The sequence below is a fragment of the Helicoverpa armigera genome, chromosome 24, assembly GCF_030705265.1.
Source record: "Helicoverpa armigera isolate CAAS_96S chromosome 24, ASM3070526v1, whole genome shotgun sequence".
NCBI classification, from domain to species: domain Eukaryota; kingdom Metazoa; phylum Arthropoda; class Insecta; order Lepidoptera; family Noctuidae; genus Helicoverpa; species Helicoverpa armigera.
In genome coordinates, this window is record NC_087143.1 from 6,563,823 (window position 1) to 6,577,009 (window position 13,187).

Consider the following 13,187-nt stretch of genomic DNA (forward strand, 5'->3'; position numbering starts at 1 on the left):
GGATGCACTTGAACTTTTAATTCTGCTGAATTACTTATTATAGTTGTTTATTTACTTACCTATAATCATCAATAGGCAATGGAGTTAGTTCCGCGTCGTATTGTTGGAACTTCTTGCTTAACGCGCGGTCTCTCCTCTCTAACGCGGAGGCAGATGGGGACGAAACCTTTCTGCCGTATACTGGATGCACTTGGACTTTTAATTCTGTTGAATTAATTGTCATATTATTTAAAGTTTCTAGACTAAGAATCATCATCAACATCATAATGATGTTATTCATGAGATGACGGGAGATATGTATGAAGGAGAAAACATGCTGCGCCGATCACAAATAAAATTGGGATAAGGGCAAGAGAATGATGACAATGATTATGATCAGTATCCACAGTCTGGACATGTTTTAACTGAAGAATTTGATTATTTGCTTGTAAATAATATTATTACCTATTTCATGTTAGTTTGTTCATTTACATGTGTGGGTGCATGAAGTAGTTTCAATGAGACGGGGGTGAAATTGCGGGTACTTAGTCTGTTCATAGATAATTGTTTTATCTGAAAGTATATTAGATTTTACCTGAAGTATCTGCTACAGTATTCGAGACACTATCTTCATCGATGTAATCATCTGCAACAAAAACAAAGATAGGTATTAAGTTTCTTTATGACTTCGAAAATAAGGAGTTTTAAATATTTCAGGAATGTTCAATTAGGCCTAGTGGGTAAAGGACCAACCTCAAGTACGAGGGCGCGGGTTCGATCCCAGGTCAGGCAAGTACCAATGCAACTTTTCTAAGTTTGTATGTACTTTCTAAGTATATCTTAGACACCATTGGCTGTGTTTCGGATGGCACGTTAAACAGTAGGTCCCGGCTGTCATTGAACATCCTTGGCAGTCGTTACGGGTAGTCAGAAGCCAGTAAGTCTGACACCAGTCTAACCAAGGGGTATCGGGTTGCCCGGGTTACTGGGTTGAGGAGGTCAGATAGGCAGTCGCTTCTTGTAAAGCACTGGTACTCAGCTGAATCCGGTTAGACTGGAAGCCGACCCCAAAATTATTGGGAAAAGGCTCGGAGGATGATGATGTTCAATTAGGCCAGGACCAGCTGGACTGATTTGAAAAATGCTTTAAGTGTTCAATATTCCAGTTATTTAATAAGACTATAAGGCTCCTTTTTATCCCGGTGCGCGAAACAGTTCCGTAAGGCAGTAAGGAAAAAATTACCTTCTTCGTCAATAGTGGAATCTTTGGTCAAGACTGCTGGCGAATTTATCACTTTATGTCTTGATTCTTTGAACGTAGCTTCATAGATATCCTCTGAAACAATAACAATGGGGTATGATGGTTTTTATTTTAGCTTTACATTTTTTTGGTTATATTTTAAAGAATCTTGGATAATATGGAGTTAAATACTTAAGATACAACCATGTAAAATCTCGTTATATTTCTGACACCAAAATATAGCTTTTAAAGATACAACTTAAAAGGTGGTTTGCCCCATGATATTTTTGTAGTTTATTAAAGTTGTGTTGACAACAATAACACAAGTTAATTAGTAACTTCATCATCATCATCATCAGCCTATCGCAGTCCACTGCTGGACATAGGCCTCTCCAAGTGAACGCCACTGAGATCGATTTTCGGCTTCAATTAGTAACTTACCATGGGGCTAACCAAATGTGTGAAAAAGGTGTCCCCCAGTATTGATTGGAACCTATTATCAAAGTTCCGAAAACAATATCAAGAAAAATATCTCTTTTGTAACACATATTTTTTAACTGATAAACTAACTCTGAACATATTTTGATAGTAAAATTTTCTAGTTAACTAAAAGACAAACCTACTTATCCCACTCTCATAGTCTTTCCAAATCTTGTCAATCCGTTCCATAGATTTATCACTTATAGTAATGTGTATCGGTTCATTCAATTCCTCTTTTATATTCTGTAGTACGACCTTATCATATATAGGATGGCCTTTGGCGTCTATTCTCTTGTTTGTGTATAACCAGTGGATAGCTTGAATTGCTGCTTTTTCTGCGGCTTTGCGTTTTGATATGGCTGTGCTGTGAAAGAACAAAATGGCATTATTAGAAAATTACTGTGAAATGTTCCCTAGGTGACTAATGCCCCTTTTCACCAACAAATACCTAAATTAAGGGATTCCCTGAGAACATTTAGGGAACACTTAATACAAATTAAGTGTCCCTTAATTACCTAGTCGACCTTTATTATAAGTGTCACTTAGAATAAGCCCTTATTACAAACGACACTTACTTAGGGAAACGTTAAGAGATTATTGGTGAAAACGGGCATAAGGCTGCGAGACCATTCGTGCAAGTAACCGCGGCCCTGGCATAAGGAAGGGCTCCAGAAGGAACATGGTGGGTTGTAGTAAGTAAGAGTCTGACACTCTTTTGATGATTTCCCACCAAAAATTGCAGAATTGAAATAAAACAATTGTATTGGCAGGAGTATAAAGGAAGCTTAAGCTGATAACCAGACCACCAGAATTTTGTAATGTTTTATTAACTCTCTAGACTTATAAGCAGTTATATAACTAGTTTAAACTGTAACAAGTGTTACAGATTAGATATATTAAGACAACATAATGCACAATTTTTTGTCTATCCTATTAGACAATGTTTTATACTGTAGAATAGTTATACATAGTTAGTTAGTAGTCTAAATTATTTACCTTTCAAACTTAATCTTCTCGGGCCAAACAAACGCATAAGTACAAGTCCAGTCATTATTAGCTGTACTCTTCTTCCTTCCTTTAGGGGCGACAGTGTTTTGTTTGTAATGTATTTCAAATATCTTGCTTGGCGTTTTACTTGTCAGTTCGTTCAACGTAACTCTTGGTAACGGGAACAGTTCTGTTATATTCTTTTGTACTGGAAAAAATAAATTAGGTTTTATTATAAGTTTAGGCCAAGGATACAATATCGTCATTCTGGCATATATTTTGACTATATGATTAACGATAGGCTCTCAGGCCAGTAAATGTCAGTTTTCTGAAAACAACTGTTAATTATGAATTTCCACGTTCAAGTTTCAAAACAGTTGTTTGAAGAAAACTGATGTTTATGTTGTTGGTGTTCCTTAGGCCTTAGGCTCATCAGTGAGGTATTATAAAAACCCTCCCCTATTTAAATTTCAACTTTAATTCATTAGTTTTTAAATAAAATCTTACCTTTTCCATGCTGAACAGTAAGATTATTTGTATCTTCTACTAAACCTTTGCAATACCATTTTCTATGTAAAGGTACTAAATATGACACATGGGTGGTACTTTTGAAATATCCTTTGTCGAATAAATACTTATTTTGTGCACTGCATGCCAGTCCTGGAAATAGAAAAGTTAGGTTTTTTATGCTGGTCATCCTCCGAGCCTTTTCCCAACTATGTTGGGGTTGGCTTCCAGTCTGACCGGATGTAGCTGACCCCCTCAACCCAGTTACCCGGGCAATACCCCTTGGTTAGACAGGTGTCAGACTTACGCTATGGCTCCACTGAGCCAGCCTTACTGGCTTCTGACTACCTTCTGACTTTTTTATGCTGGTGTACTGCTAATAAATGAGTGAGGATAAACATCTTGCTCAGATATATTTACTATTTGATAAATGAATAGTTCGTCATAGTTAATATTGGTGTGGTAGGCAGTTCCCTGGGGGTGTAGGTGATACCAGATTAGAGACAAAGCTAAGACTACCCACTGACCAATTTAATATACATATAATAAAATCATTGGAAACTGTCGGTTGTCACGCTTTCAGGCAGAACTACTTAAAGTGTCTTTTTTGGTTCATGGTTTAGGGCCTGAGAAGCTACTTATTCAAGTAGCTTCTTGCTTAAGCAGCCGAATTATTCCAAGAAGCCGAAGCCGGCGAGGGCGGCCTCGTGGAGAACAAATATAATTTCATATGCCTGTACCAAGTTGCGTCATTTCACGAAAAAATACAAATTCGTAAATGACTTACCACTGTAATTGATCTGTGATGGAACCACATTTAACACAGCATTGTTGACGAATAATCTTCTCCATAGATTTGCTCGAGCGACAATTTTATTACCAAAAAACATTTTAAAAACTGAAAGTAAACAGAGACTTTTAGGTTATGTTTTGAAATTTACGAATAACTTTGCTCATGATTGAGAAGTAACCTCTTATGTACCGTATTGTTCGATATTATGTTAGGTAATTTCACACCGCAAGGAAAGCTATATATAAATGCATTATGAAATACTTTCCGGTAAATTCCCTTTCATAGGGAAATTGGAAAATGGAAAACTACTTCTGTCAAATGTCAATGTCATAATGATGCTGCCAATAGTGTCAAGTGTCAATTATCAAGCATACTTCAATTTCATAATGACGTTAGTGTCTTGGTATTGCTGATAAAAAAAATATAAGTTTACCGAGTATTTTTTCTTATATTACCTAATCTGCTTCAGAAACAAACGGCAATGTTTCCGAAAAAGATAAACAGCCCACTAGTGATATTCTTATGAATCATTAGCTGTTCCATGGTGTCCCAATCGCAGGAGCGGATCGAACCCTCAATAAAACCGGCCAAGTGCGAGTCGGACTCGTGCACGAAGGGTTCCGTAAATTACAGTTAAATCAACCTATCTCAAAAACTATAAGAGATACTTTGATCAAACCAAAAATAGTTGAAAGAGTTAATTAGCATGCATCACCTCTATTTTTTTTAGAATTTTATACCCCGTAGTTATAAAAATAGAGGGGGGGGGACATACTTTTTACGACTTTGAGAGCTGATATCTCAAAAACCGTTCACTTTAAGAAAAATGTTTTTTAGAAAACTTTATATCATTTTAAAAGACCTTTCCATTGATACCCCACACGGGTATGTACATCGAAAAAAAAAATTTCATCCCTCAGTTACATGTATGGGGGGCCCCACCCCCAATTCTTTTTTTTACTATTTAGTGTCATATTTTTGTAGCGGTTCATACAACACATATTCCCATCAAATTTCATCACTGTAGTACTTATAGTTTCCGAGTAAATCGGCTGTGACAGACGGACAGACGGACAGACGGACAGACGGACAGACGGACATGACGAAACTATAAGGGTTCCGTTTTTGCCATTTTGGCTACGGAACCCTAAAAAAGATGTTAATGTCCCGCGGTTTCTACCTGTAAAACCTGACCTAGATCAAGGTTCAATATATTGTGTTGTGAAGTTATATTTACCCATGCAATTAATATCAGTTGTCTCGCTTTCCTTTTTTGTAGCTACTATTTTAAATCGTTTTTATATTAAAATCTTCCTAAAACTTGGCTACAATTTCTGGCTGTTGAATTTCAGGCTAGTAATGACAAAAATATGAACAGAAATACATGTACCAGTTAGCATTTTTTTAAATTTGTTCTTAGGGCAGGCTGAAGCCTTTCGACTAGTGTTAGTGTTTTGTAGTTTTAATTCTTTCTTCTTCAGAATTCCACAGTTATCTACCTACTATATACGATCTGTAAATAAATAGTTAGGTACCTACCTACCTCCTATAGATATGCTATGTAAATGTATTGCTCCATTAATTTTGATTTATTATTGTTTATAAGTTTAAGTTTAATAAACTTACCTAAAGATAACATTTAAAAGGCCATGATCTGCATTAAATTATGATACGTATGATAATCATAATTTGCTGCATATTTTTTCCTCTTATTTGTTTATCTTTGCTTTTGGTAAATTATCTGTAGGTAGGTAAAATAAACTAGATTCAGCTCGCGGCTCCACCTGCCTGTCCCGAAGGAACTAATTTACGAACTAGGATCAAAAATACACTTATTACCTACTCAGATTAATTTTTAAGCTTTTTATATCACAGCCAAGTAATATAAAAATCAATAACATCGAAGTGACGCATCTATTGCAATACTGATCATCATCTTCCGAGCCTTTTTCCCAATCATGTTGGGGTCGGCTTCCAGTCTAACCGGATTCAGCTGAGTACCAGTGCTTTACAAGAAGCGACTGCCTATCTGACCTCCTCAACCCAGTTACCCGGGCAACCCGATACCCCTTGGTTAGACTGGTGTCAGACTTACTGGCTTCTGACTACCCGTAACGACTGCCAAGGATGTTCAATGACAGCCGGGACCTACAGTTTAACGTGCCATCCGAAACACAGCCAATGATGTCTAAGATATACTTAGAAAGTACATACAAACTTAGAAAAGTTGCATTGGTACTTGCCTGACCTGGGATCGAACCCGCGCCCTCACACTTGAGAGGTTGGTCCTTTACCCACTAGGCCACCACGACTTCGATCTATTGCAATACTGATAAGGTTCAAAATAGCCTGCAAATTACTTATTTAACGATAGTTTACGATTAAAAGGAGGATTTCAAAACAAGGAGGTAGGTTTTATCTTGGCAAACACGAAGGTTATAGTTTATAGTCTTATTATTTTATAAATAGAAATAATGAGTATTACTATGATCTAATCAAAGGTAGATAAAGTGGTTAGTAATAACAATACGTGAGCTTAAAATGCCTGTGTTATTTTTATGACTATCTAGTCGTTTTCCCGCGGTTTCCATGGAAACGACTGCCTGTACCGGGATAAAACATAGTCTATGTTACTCAAGAAGAGGGTAGCTTTTCAATTAAAGTAGTCTCGAAGCCTTTAGGTTACCTACACACCAAAAAAATCACATGACCTTATTGGATTTTAAATATCGTACAGCCATCGATTTTGTCGTAAATAAGTTACACACCTAGGTACCTAGTTATTAACGAGTTTTTCTAGTTGCAATATAATATTAAATCAATAATGTTTTCACGTCCACCGATGACAGTTTTTAAATAATGTTAATTTTGCCAATTATAGCGAAACAGGAGGAAGGAAAATCACTTAAAAACAATTATTAACGCTTATAATCCTTTCAACGACACACATTTACATGTTAAGGCTAACACAATGATTCATTATTTTAATTTCCACTTTCATTGCTCTTTTGCATCAAAACATACGACAAAAGTACAAAAAAGGATTAATATTAGTCACTATTAAATCCTACTTGGTGGCAATAATATATAAAAAAAGTTTTTGATACGAAACTCATTTAAAAAAACTGACACTTCTTTCTAGAACAAAATTCATATTCAAATATCGTTCCAATCGAGCTGAAATTAGTGATGATCGTCAGCTGTCAATTTTAAATTGTTTTTTTAGCGAACACGGATGTAACACTATACAGTCTTGAGTATTCTCATCAATATACAGTAGGTTTAGAATAAATACCACTGAATATCACAGTCGTCGTAGTTTTCTCCATAATAAAGTAGATAAATGGCCGATTAGCATGGAAATATGGCGCTGATATCCTGTCGGAGAAAGTAGCTGTGGAAACGGCAGACGCCACCGTACCGGATTCTGTCACTTCAATTTCAGCTTTATGTACTATGGCAGACACGAAGATATTGTCCTTAGTCACTCGTTGGAAGCTAGCCAGATCAGGCTGGAAGATGTCATACACGCCCATTTGATTCAAGGGCTTGTTGAGAATCAGGTTTGTGCTAATTTGGAACCTTGGCAGTTTCACGTCGACATCCTCCATGCCAAAAGCGTCAACATCATCTTGTAGCCTCTTGAAGACATCCTTAAGGCTCACATGGTCGAAATTCTTGTACATATCAGCGATTTTCACTGAAGGGTATGGCAGTATGACGATCATTGAGTATTTCTTATCCGTTCCATAAGGCAGTTCTACTACAAAAGATTTTAAGGACTGCATATTTGAGAACGCAAATTGTCCCTTTTGGAACATCATGTTCACACTGCCTACAGCCTTTTTATTTTCGTCGTAGAATGGTTCCAGCACTGTATCACTTTTGTTGAAGGGTGAGGCCCACAGTCCTTTGAAAGATATCACATTTGTGAGGATCATTCTTGATTCATGGAAGTCATCTGATCGAAGAACGTTGGAGACACGACCGCCTGATTTCTCGATGTAGGTGTTAGCGATGCGGGCCGAGTTGGGATCGTCGAAGTCCAGAACTTTAAGTGAGGCGCCAAAATCATTCTGTAGTGTACCTCTGAAAGCTGGGTACACCGAGAAATCGTTGTCCAAAAACACGAAGTTTCTGCTAGCAAGACTGACTCCATGATTTCCTTGTGCTAGGACAGCGTTCGTCAACTCTTTGTATCCTTGTATTAATGTGTTTTGATTCTTCGGCAGGATGAATGCCCTCGCGAGCTGGTTGTAGCTGTTGCCCGTCGCTCCAAGGGCAATACCAGTCATCAAGGTCCATATTCCGAAAGGTGATATCACTACATGCCCTTCAGTTTCCAACTGTGTGTGATACAATAGTTCGATACTAAAGTTCCGCGGCCGTTCATAGAAATCCACTTGACAATAACACGTTCCGATAAATATGAGCACTAACGCGACGACCCTCATTGTGATCTCGACCATGGCTGGCGGTACACTGAACAATTATAATGCGAAACGGGAATGTGACTAATTTATAGATATTTATATTGTAAGCATGTACAAATGAAACGAGGCTCTGTCATTGTTGACCTAAAGTCCAAATTCCTATATGATGATGTGGCTTACGCTAACGAGTCGAGTAGGTACGAAGAAGCGAGAAACCGGTATTCATGATCATTTTGTATGATGTTTTGTACGGGTGACTTGCGGTCCTTACATATCAGCCGAAACAGAAACTATGTTGAATGAAATAATTTAGACTTGTAGACGAAAACATGTTTTATTCATCTGCGTAGTCTGAATAGTATTTTTCCTCAGGATACTAAGTTCAGATGTATCTAGCACTCTTTACATAGACACCATTGTTTTCTACGTTGATAGAATGACACTATTTTTTACACAGAAACGCTCACGCTTGGACATATCGCAATTTGTATCTGTCTCCGATTCTACCATCAGTTCTTTGACCTCAGTTGACAATCCAAATTCGGATACCAAACAAAAGACGTAACACAAATCAGATAAGTTGTTTTGGACATCGAAAAAAGTCTTTATTGTATTTTAAGACTGTGTGGGTCGCATTTTAAAACTTCTTTGGTATTATGTCATCCTGGTACTTTTGGGGTTTCCCCAGTCTAATATTGGCGATCCTTTCAAATGCTATATCTTGACCTTTGAACTGTTTTTGTTTGCTGACAACTTCCTGATATTTTTGAACTTTAAGTTCTTATAAGACTATTTATATGCACTAAATCGTTAATATATTAATAACATAGATGGTTAAACATCATTATAATATTGTTTCTGCCAACTATCAAACCATTTGATTGCCTTTTGACCCACATATATTTTTTTATCTGTAATAGTATTAGGTATCTACTATAACAATATTTTGGAAATGTATATTCTCCGATAGCTCTTATTGGTTTCTTGGATCAGACCTCATATATTTCCTTAATTTTTACATATGTATATTTGCCGGTGGGTCGTCGAAGGAATAGTCAGCTAAATCATGGAATGTACCCCTTTTTTGTTGGTGAAAAATCACTCCTCTCGCTGTGGATGCAGCGTAAGGGAGTGTCAGGCTCTAAAACATATCTTGTTCCTTCTTAAGACCTTTATGTACCTACCAGGGTGGCGGTAATTCCTTCGAACAATCCCGCAGCCCAAGGGAGACCACTGAAACACAAAATCTCATCGCAACAATACGTAATGCCGTTTCTTGTCATGCGAATTTCCATCGCGCCAATTTGCAGTTTTGTGTTGTAGCTCTTAGAAACGGTTATTCACAAAATCCATCGCGGGCGTTGGTTATTCAGGTAGTAGCTACTCATATATTAGTGCTACTCATATACTTTCTAAACAATGAACTCAGTATCCACAATATGCAGGTCTTTCAACTTAGCCGTCATTTGTTTCCGCGCATTGTTTATAATCACTTCATTTTTCCTGACTCTTAGGTTGTAGGGTAATTACTGTTCTGTAACTATTGTTCTATTTTTGAATAGGAAGATTCATAGACACTTGACCTAGAACTTACAGACTGGCCTCTGTAGTCTTACATACTTTGAAAAGGTTTTATTCTATATGGAAGATAGCTAGAAAGCCTTAAAACTTGCGAGTAGGAGATTTTGAAATTTTTATTCTATTTAGTTATTACTTCTATTTGGTTCCATTTTATTGCTCATAGCCAATGTTTTACCAAAATCAAAAATCAAAGTACCTAACTAAAATGATTGATGTGGTAGCAAACTGGAAAAGCCATAATGTCAGTGAATATTAAAACAAAAACAAATGAATATTAATAATGATTCAAGTTTCGTATAATAGACGTTAATTGGTTGAATAATTAACCAATAAAGTTTGGTAGGAAGCGATTGAGTATATGGAGCTAACGCCCAGACATAATATTGCTACTATACTAGGTTGTTGATATAATATTCAAAACAATTAGGTATGTATCTCAGATCAAAGGTACATATAAATTCGAAAGTCCAGATATTATAATATACCTTAGAATTATAGTCACGGATAAACATGGATAATTTACTGAAATTAGGATCTTGTTCCTAAACTTTTACTTGTCTGTCTTTTGATTTGTTTACTAGTGATCGCAAGTTGACCAACTTTGGATAAGCAAGGCTTTTCTTCAAATGGTTCACTTCAGAGATGAAAAGTTATGGTAGAAGCTTGCCGTATCTTTAGTCTTGGTAAAAAGTTACTTACCGTAGTTATGGGGCTCCTGAAGGAACATAGATGGGTTTGATGCAAGTAAGAGTCTAATACTATTTTACTTCACCGACGGCAGTAGGTCTCCTATGAAGATTTACAATTTCATAAAAGTCATCATCATCGTCATCATCAGCATTTTTATCGTCCCACTGCTGGGCAGGCCTCCTCTCACACGGAGAAGGATTGAGCGTTAATCACCACGCTTGCTCATTGCGGGTCTCATAAAAATATTTGATTATTATCCATATTTTATGTCCACAGAATACGAGTAACGTCGTGAGCAGAAGCTAGTCTAATACCTTTTAATATAAAGTTAGTGTGTATTGTGAGTTCCCTCTTATAAAGCTACCAACTAGGGGTATCCGGTTTAAAATGCTGGGTTTTTCTAGGTTCAACCTGGTTCAGTCATCGACCTATCTAGGTAAGGGTAAAAATGATGATATAAATACGGATTACAATGGTTTTTTTTAGTTTTTTAACACAATCAAGAGGAATTTCCAAGTGCAAGTTTGAGCAATCATTTTCCTCGGTTTCCATGATAACAATGTAGGTACTAAATATTTAAATGTGTATTCTATGTACTAAACATAGAAATATTTTTTAAATTTTGTTGAGCAGGTGGCCTGAATAAAGTCACATGGATTTCAGAATTTTCATATGACAATAATTGTTTTAGTGAGATCTTGAAACTCTGCCAACTACCTAGTTTTTAGGATACCTAAACGGTTTGTGGAAAAACACAGAACTGTTTGATGTTCAGATGATTTTTGGAAACTACTATATATATGTAGATGAATTACGTATTATCTTGACTAGATTTAGGTTAGAGGCATGTTAACGGGACAAAATTTTCACGAATCGGTGGCATTGAAATCAAAATATCTTTAAAAAGTTATTGGTATAATCATATGTATTCTGTCTACCTGGGTATTACTTACTCAGGTCATCTCAAGTGCTTGTTGGGAGATCCTGTAGTAGTAGGTTTAGCAACTTGTATGTCGCTAATTGTAAAACAAAAGAAAATCAATTGTGTCTCGCGAATATCTTCGCTCCGACATACAACGGATTACGGTATAAATGACTCAAAAAACCAACCTAATTTCTTGTGAACAACGCCCCTATCTTTGCATAGCTACACATGGTTAATACCGTACCTATCTAAACACATCGTGATGAGTAAATACATACCTACTGGGTATTACCAAAAGATTTCAATGCCACAATGCATATTGTATGCAAACATAATGGCGTTTTGGAGTACTTATTGACAAAATTAAAGTCAAAAATAATGTTCCAGTTTTTATTAGACACATATTTACAGCTGGTTCCCAGATAGTTTTACGGCTACCTACCAGTTTCAGACCTCATTATAGCCAAAATAGTCGACTGCTGGACAAAGGCCTTCATCAAGCTTGGGGCGTTTGCTCATACTCCCCGCGCGAACTTCATTCCTTACAAAATCAAAATGATGAGAAAGATAAACGATCTTACGACTCATCATAGAGTGTTACCTGTAAGAAGAAACCTCTTTAAAAGATGCTCAGTCATTTCAATGGTAAGAAAAATACCATTGATAAACCACCTATCAAAGATGGAAAAATTGACGCTAATACAAAATACTAAGAAGGAATACCAACACCATATCATTGGAAATTGATAGATTAATCATTGATCATCGACCACATTATTACGACCTTTGATAGTGCAAATAAATTGCATAAAGCACGTGGATTTGAATAAACTAGAATCTTTATACAGGTTCCACAATCAAGGATGTCTAAGAACCTGATTTACTCATTTTATTGCATACTAGCTGACCCGGCGAACTTCGTACCGCCTTTTCCTTATTTGCTCATCGTTTAGATCTACCCTGGACTACGACAAACATTTTAAAACCAAAATCAGATCAATCGGTCCAGCCGTTCTCGAGTTTTAATCAGACTAACGAACAACAATTCTTTTTTATTTATATAGATTTTCTTTAAGCAGGTAAGTATTTACCGGTTTTGGCTAACGTTTGATTAAAGAAAATTTTACAACTTTTACGACGCTCAATCCGTCTCCGTGTGAGAGGAGGCCTGTGCCCAGCAGTGGGGCTATAAAAGGCTGTAATTTACTCACTTATAACTTATGTTCTATAAAAAACATAACAATTAAAGAAACAAAAGAGGTCAGGCAGGCATCTAAATCTAAACAAACTAATTCATAAAATAATCAGGCTGATCGATATAATTTGGGGGATCTCCTACTAGACAGTCTTAGATAAGGAAGTGATTCATAGGACGGTCCCCCAACTGCGATTAGTCAACTTATTTGCAGTCGTGATGTATCTAACGATACGTCGATTGTCCATTCTGAGTTTGAACGATATGAGTTGATAAATAATATTTTAAATAGCAAAAATTAATTGGATTGTTTAAGGCTGCCAATTTATTATCCTAAAGCTATTGGTACTAATATAATAAAGAAGATTTTTTTTTGT

At 36.5% G+C, this 13,187-nt stretch overlaps 2 protein-coding genes across 3 annotated transcripts in view; both read right to left on the minus strand.

Annotated features, from left to right (window-relative positions):
- LOC110382301 (ATP-dependent RNA helicase DHX30) overlaps nucleotides 1–4,310 on the minus strand; it is a 29,872-nt gene extending 25,562 nt beyond the window's left edge. The window contains exons 1-8 of one of the 2 annotated variants that reach the window (XM_064041190.1): nucleotides 4,176–4,310; nucleotides 3,981–4,091; nucleotides 3,194–3,346; nucleotides 2,696–2,894; nucleotides 1,843–2,063; nucleotides 1,223–1,315; nucleotides 575–625; nucleotides 60–204 (exon numbers count right to left, since the gene is read on the minus strand). In XM_064041190.1, coding sequence (XP_063897260.1) covers nucleotides 60–204; nucleotides 575–625; nucleotides 1,223–1,315; nucleotides 1,843–2,063; nucleotides 2,696–2,894; nucleotides 3,194–3,346; nucleotides 3,981–4,083 — 965 coding nt within the window. In that variant the 5' untranslated portion in view covers nucleotides 4,084–4,091; nucleotides 4,176–4,310. Of the gene's footprint in view, nucleotides 1–59; nucleotides 205–574; nucleotides 626–1,222; nucleotides 1,316–1,842; nucleotides 2,064–2,695; nucleotides 2,895–3,193; nucleotides 3,347–3,980; nucleotides 4,092–4,164 lie in introns of both variants that reach the window. The other variant, XM_064041191.1, reaches the window with a different exon arrangement.
- A 2,586-nt stretch (nucleotides 4,311–6,896) lies between these two features.
- On the minus strand, nucleotides 6,897–8,505 carry LOC110371147 (serine protease inhibitor 77Ba). The gene has a single exon (XM_021327264.3). The coding sequence runs from the start codon at nucleotides 8,453–8,455 to the stop codon at nucleotides 7,253–7,255; it is 1,203 nt and encodes a 400-aa protein (XP_021182939.3). The 5' UTR covers nucleotides 8,456–8,505; the 3' UTR covers nucleotides 6,897–7,252.
- Nucleotides 8,506–13,187: the final 4,682 nt, after the last annotated feature.

Bases quoted from the DNA above. Each gene is read 5' to 3' on its own strand.
- LOC110371147 (XM_021327264.3), bottom strand. From the start codon at position 8,455: ATGGTCGAGATCACAATGAGGGTCGTCGCGTTAGTGCTCATATTTATC.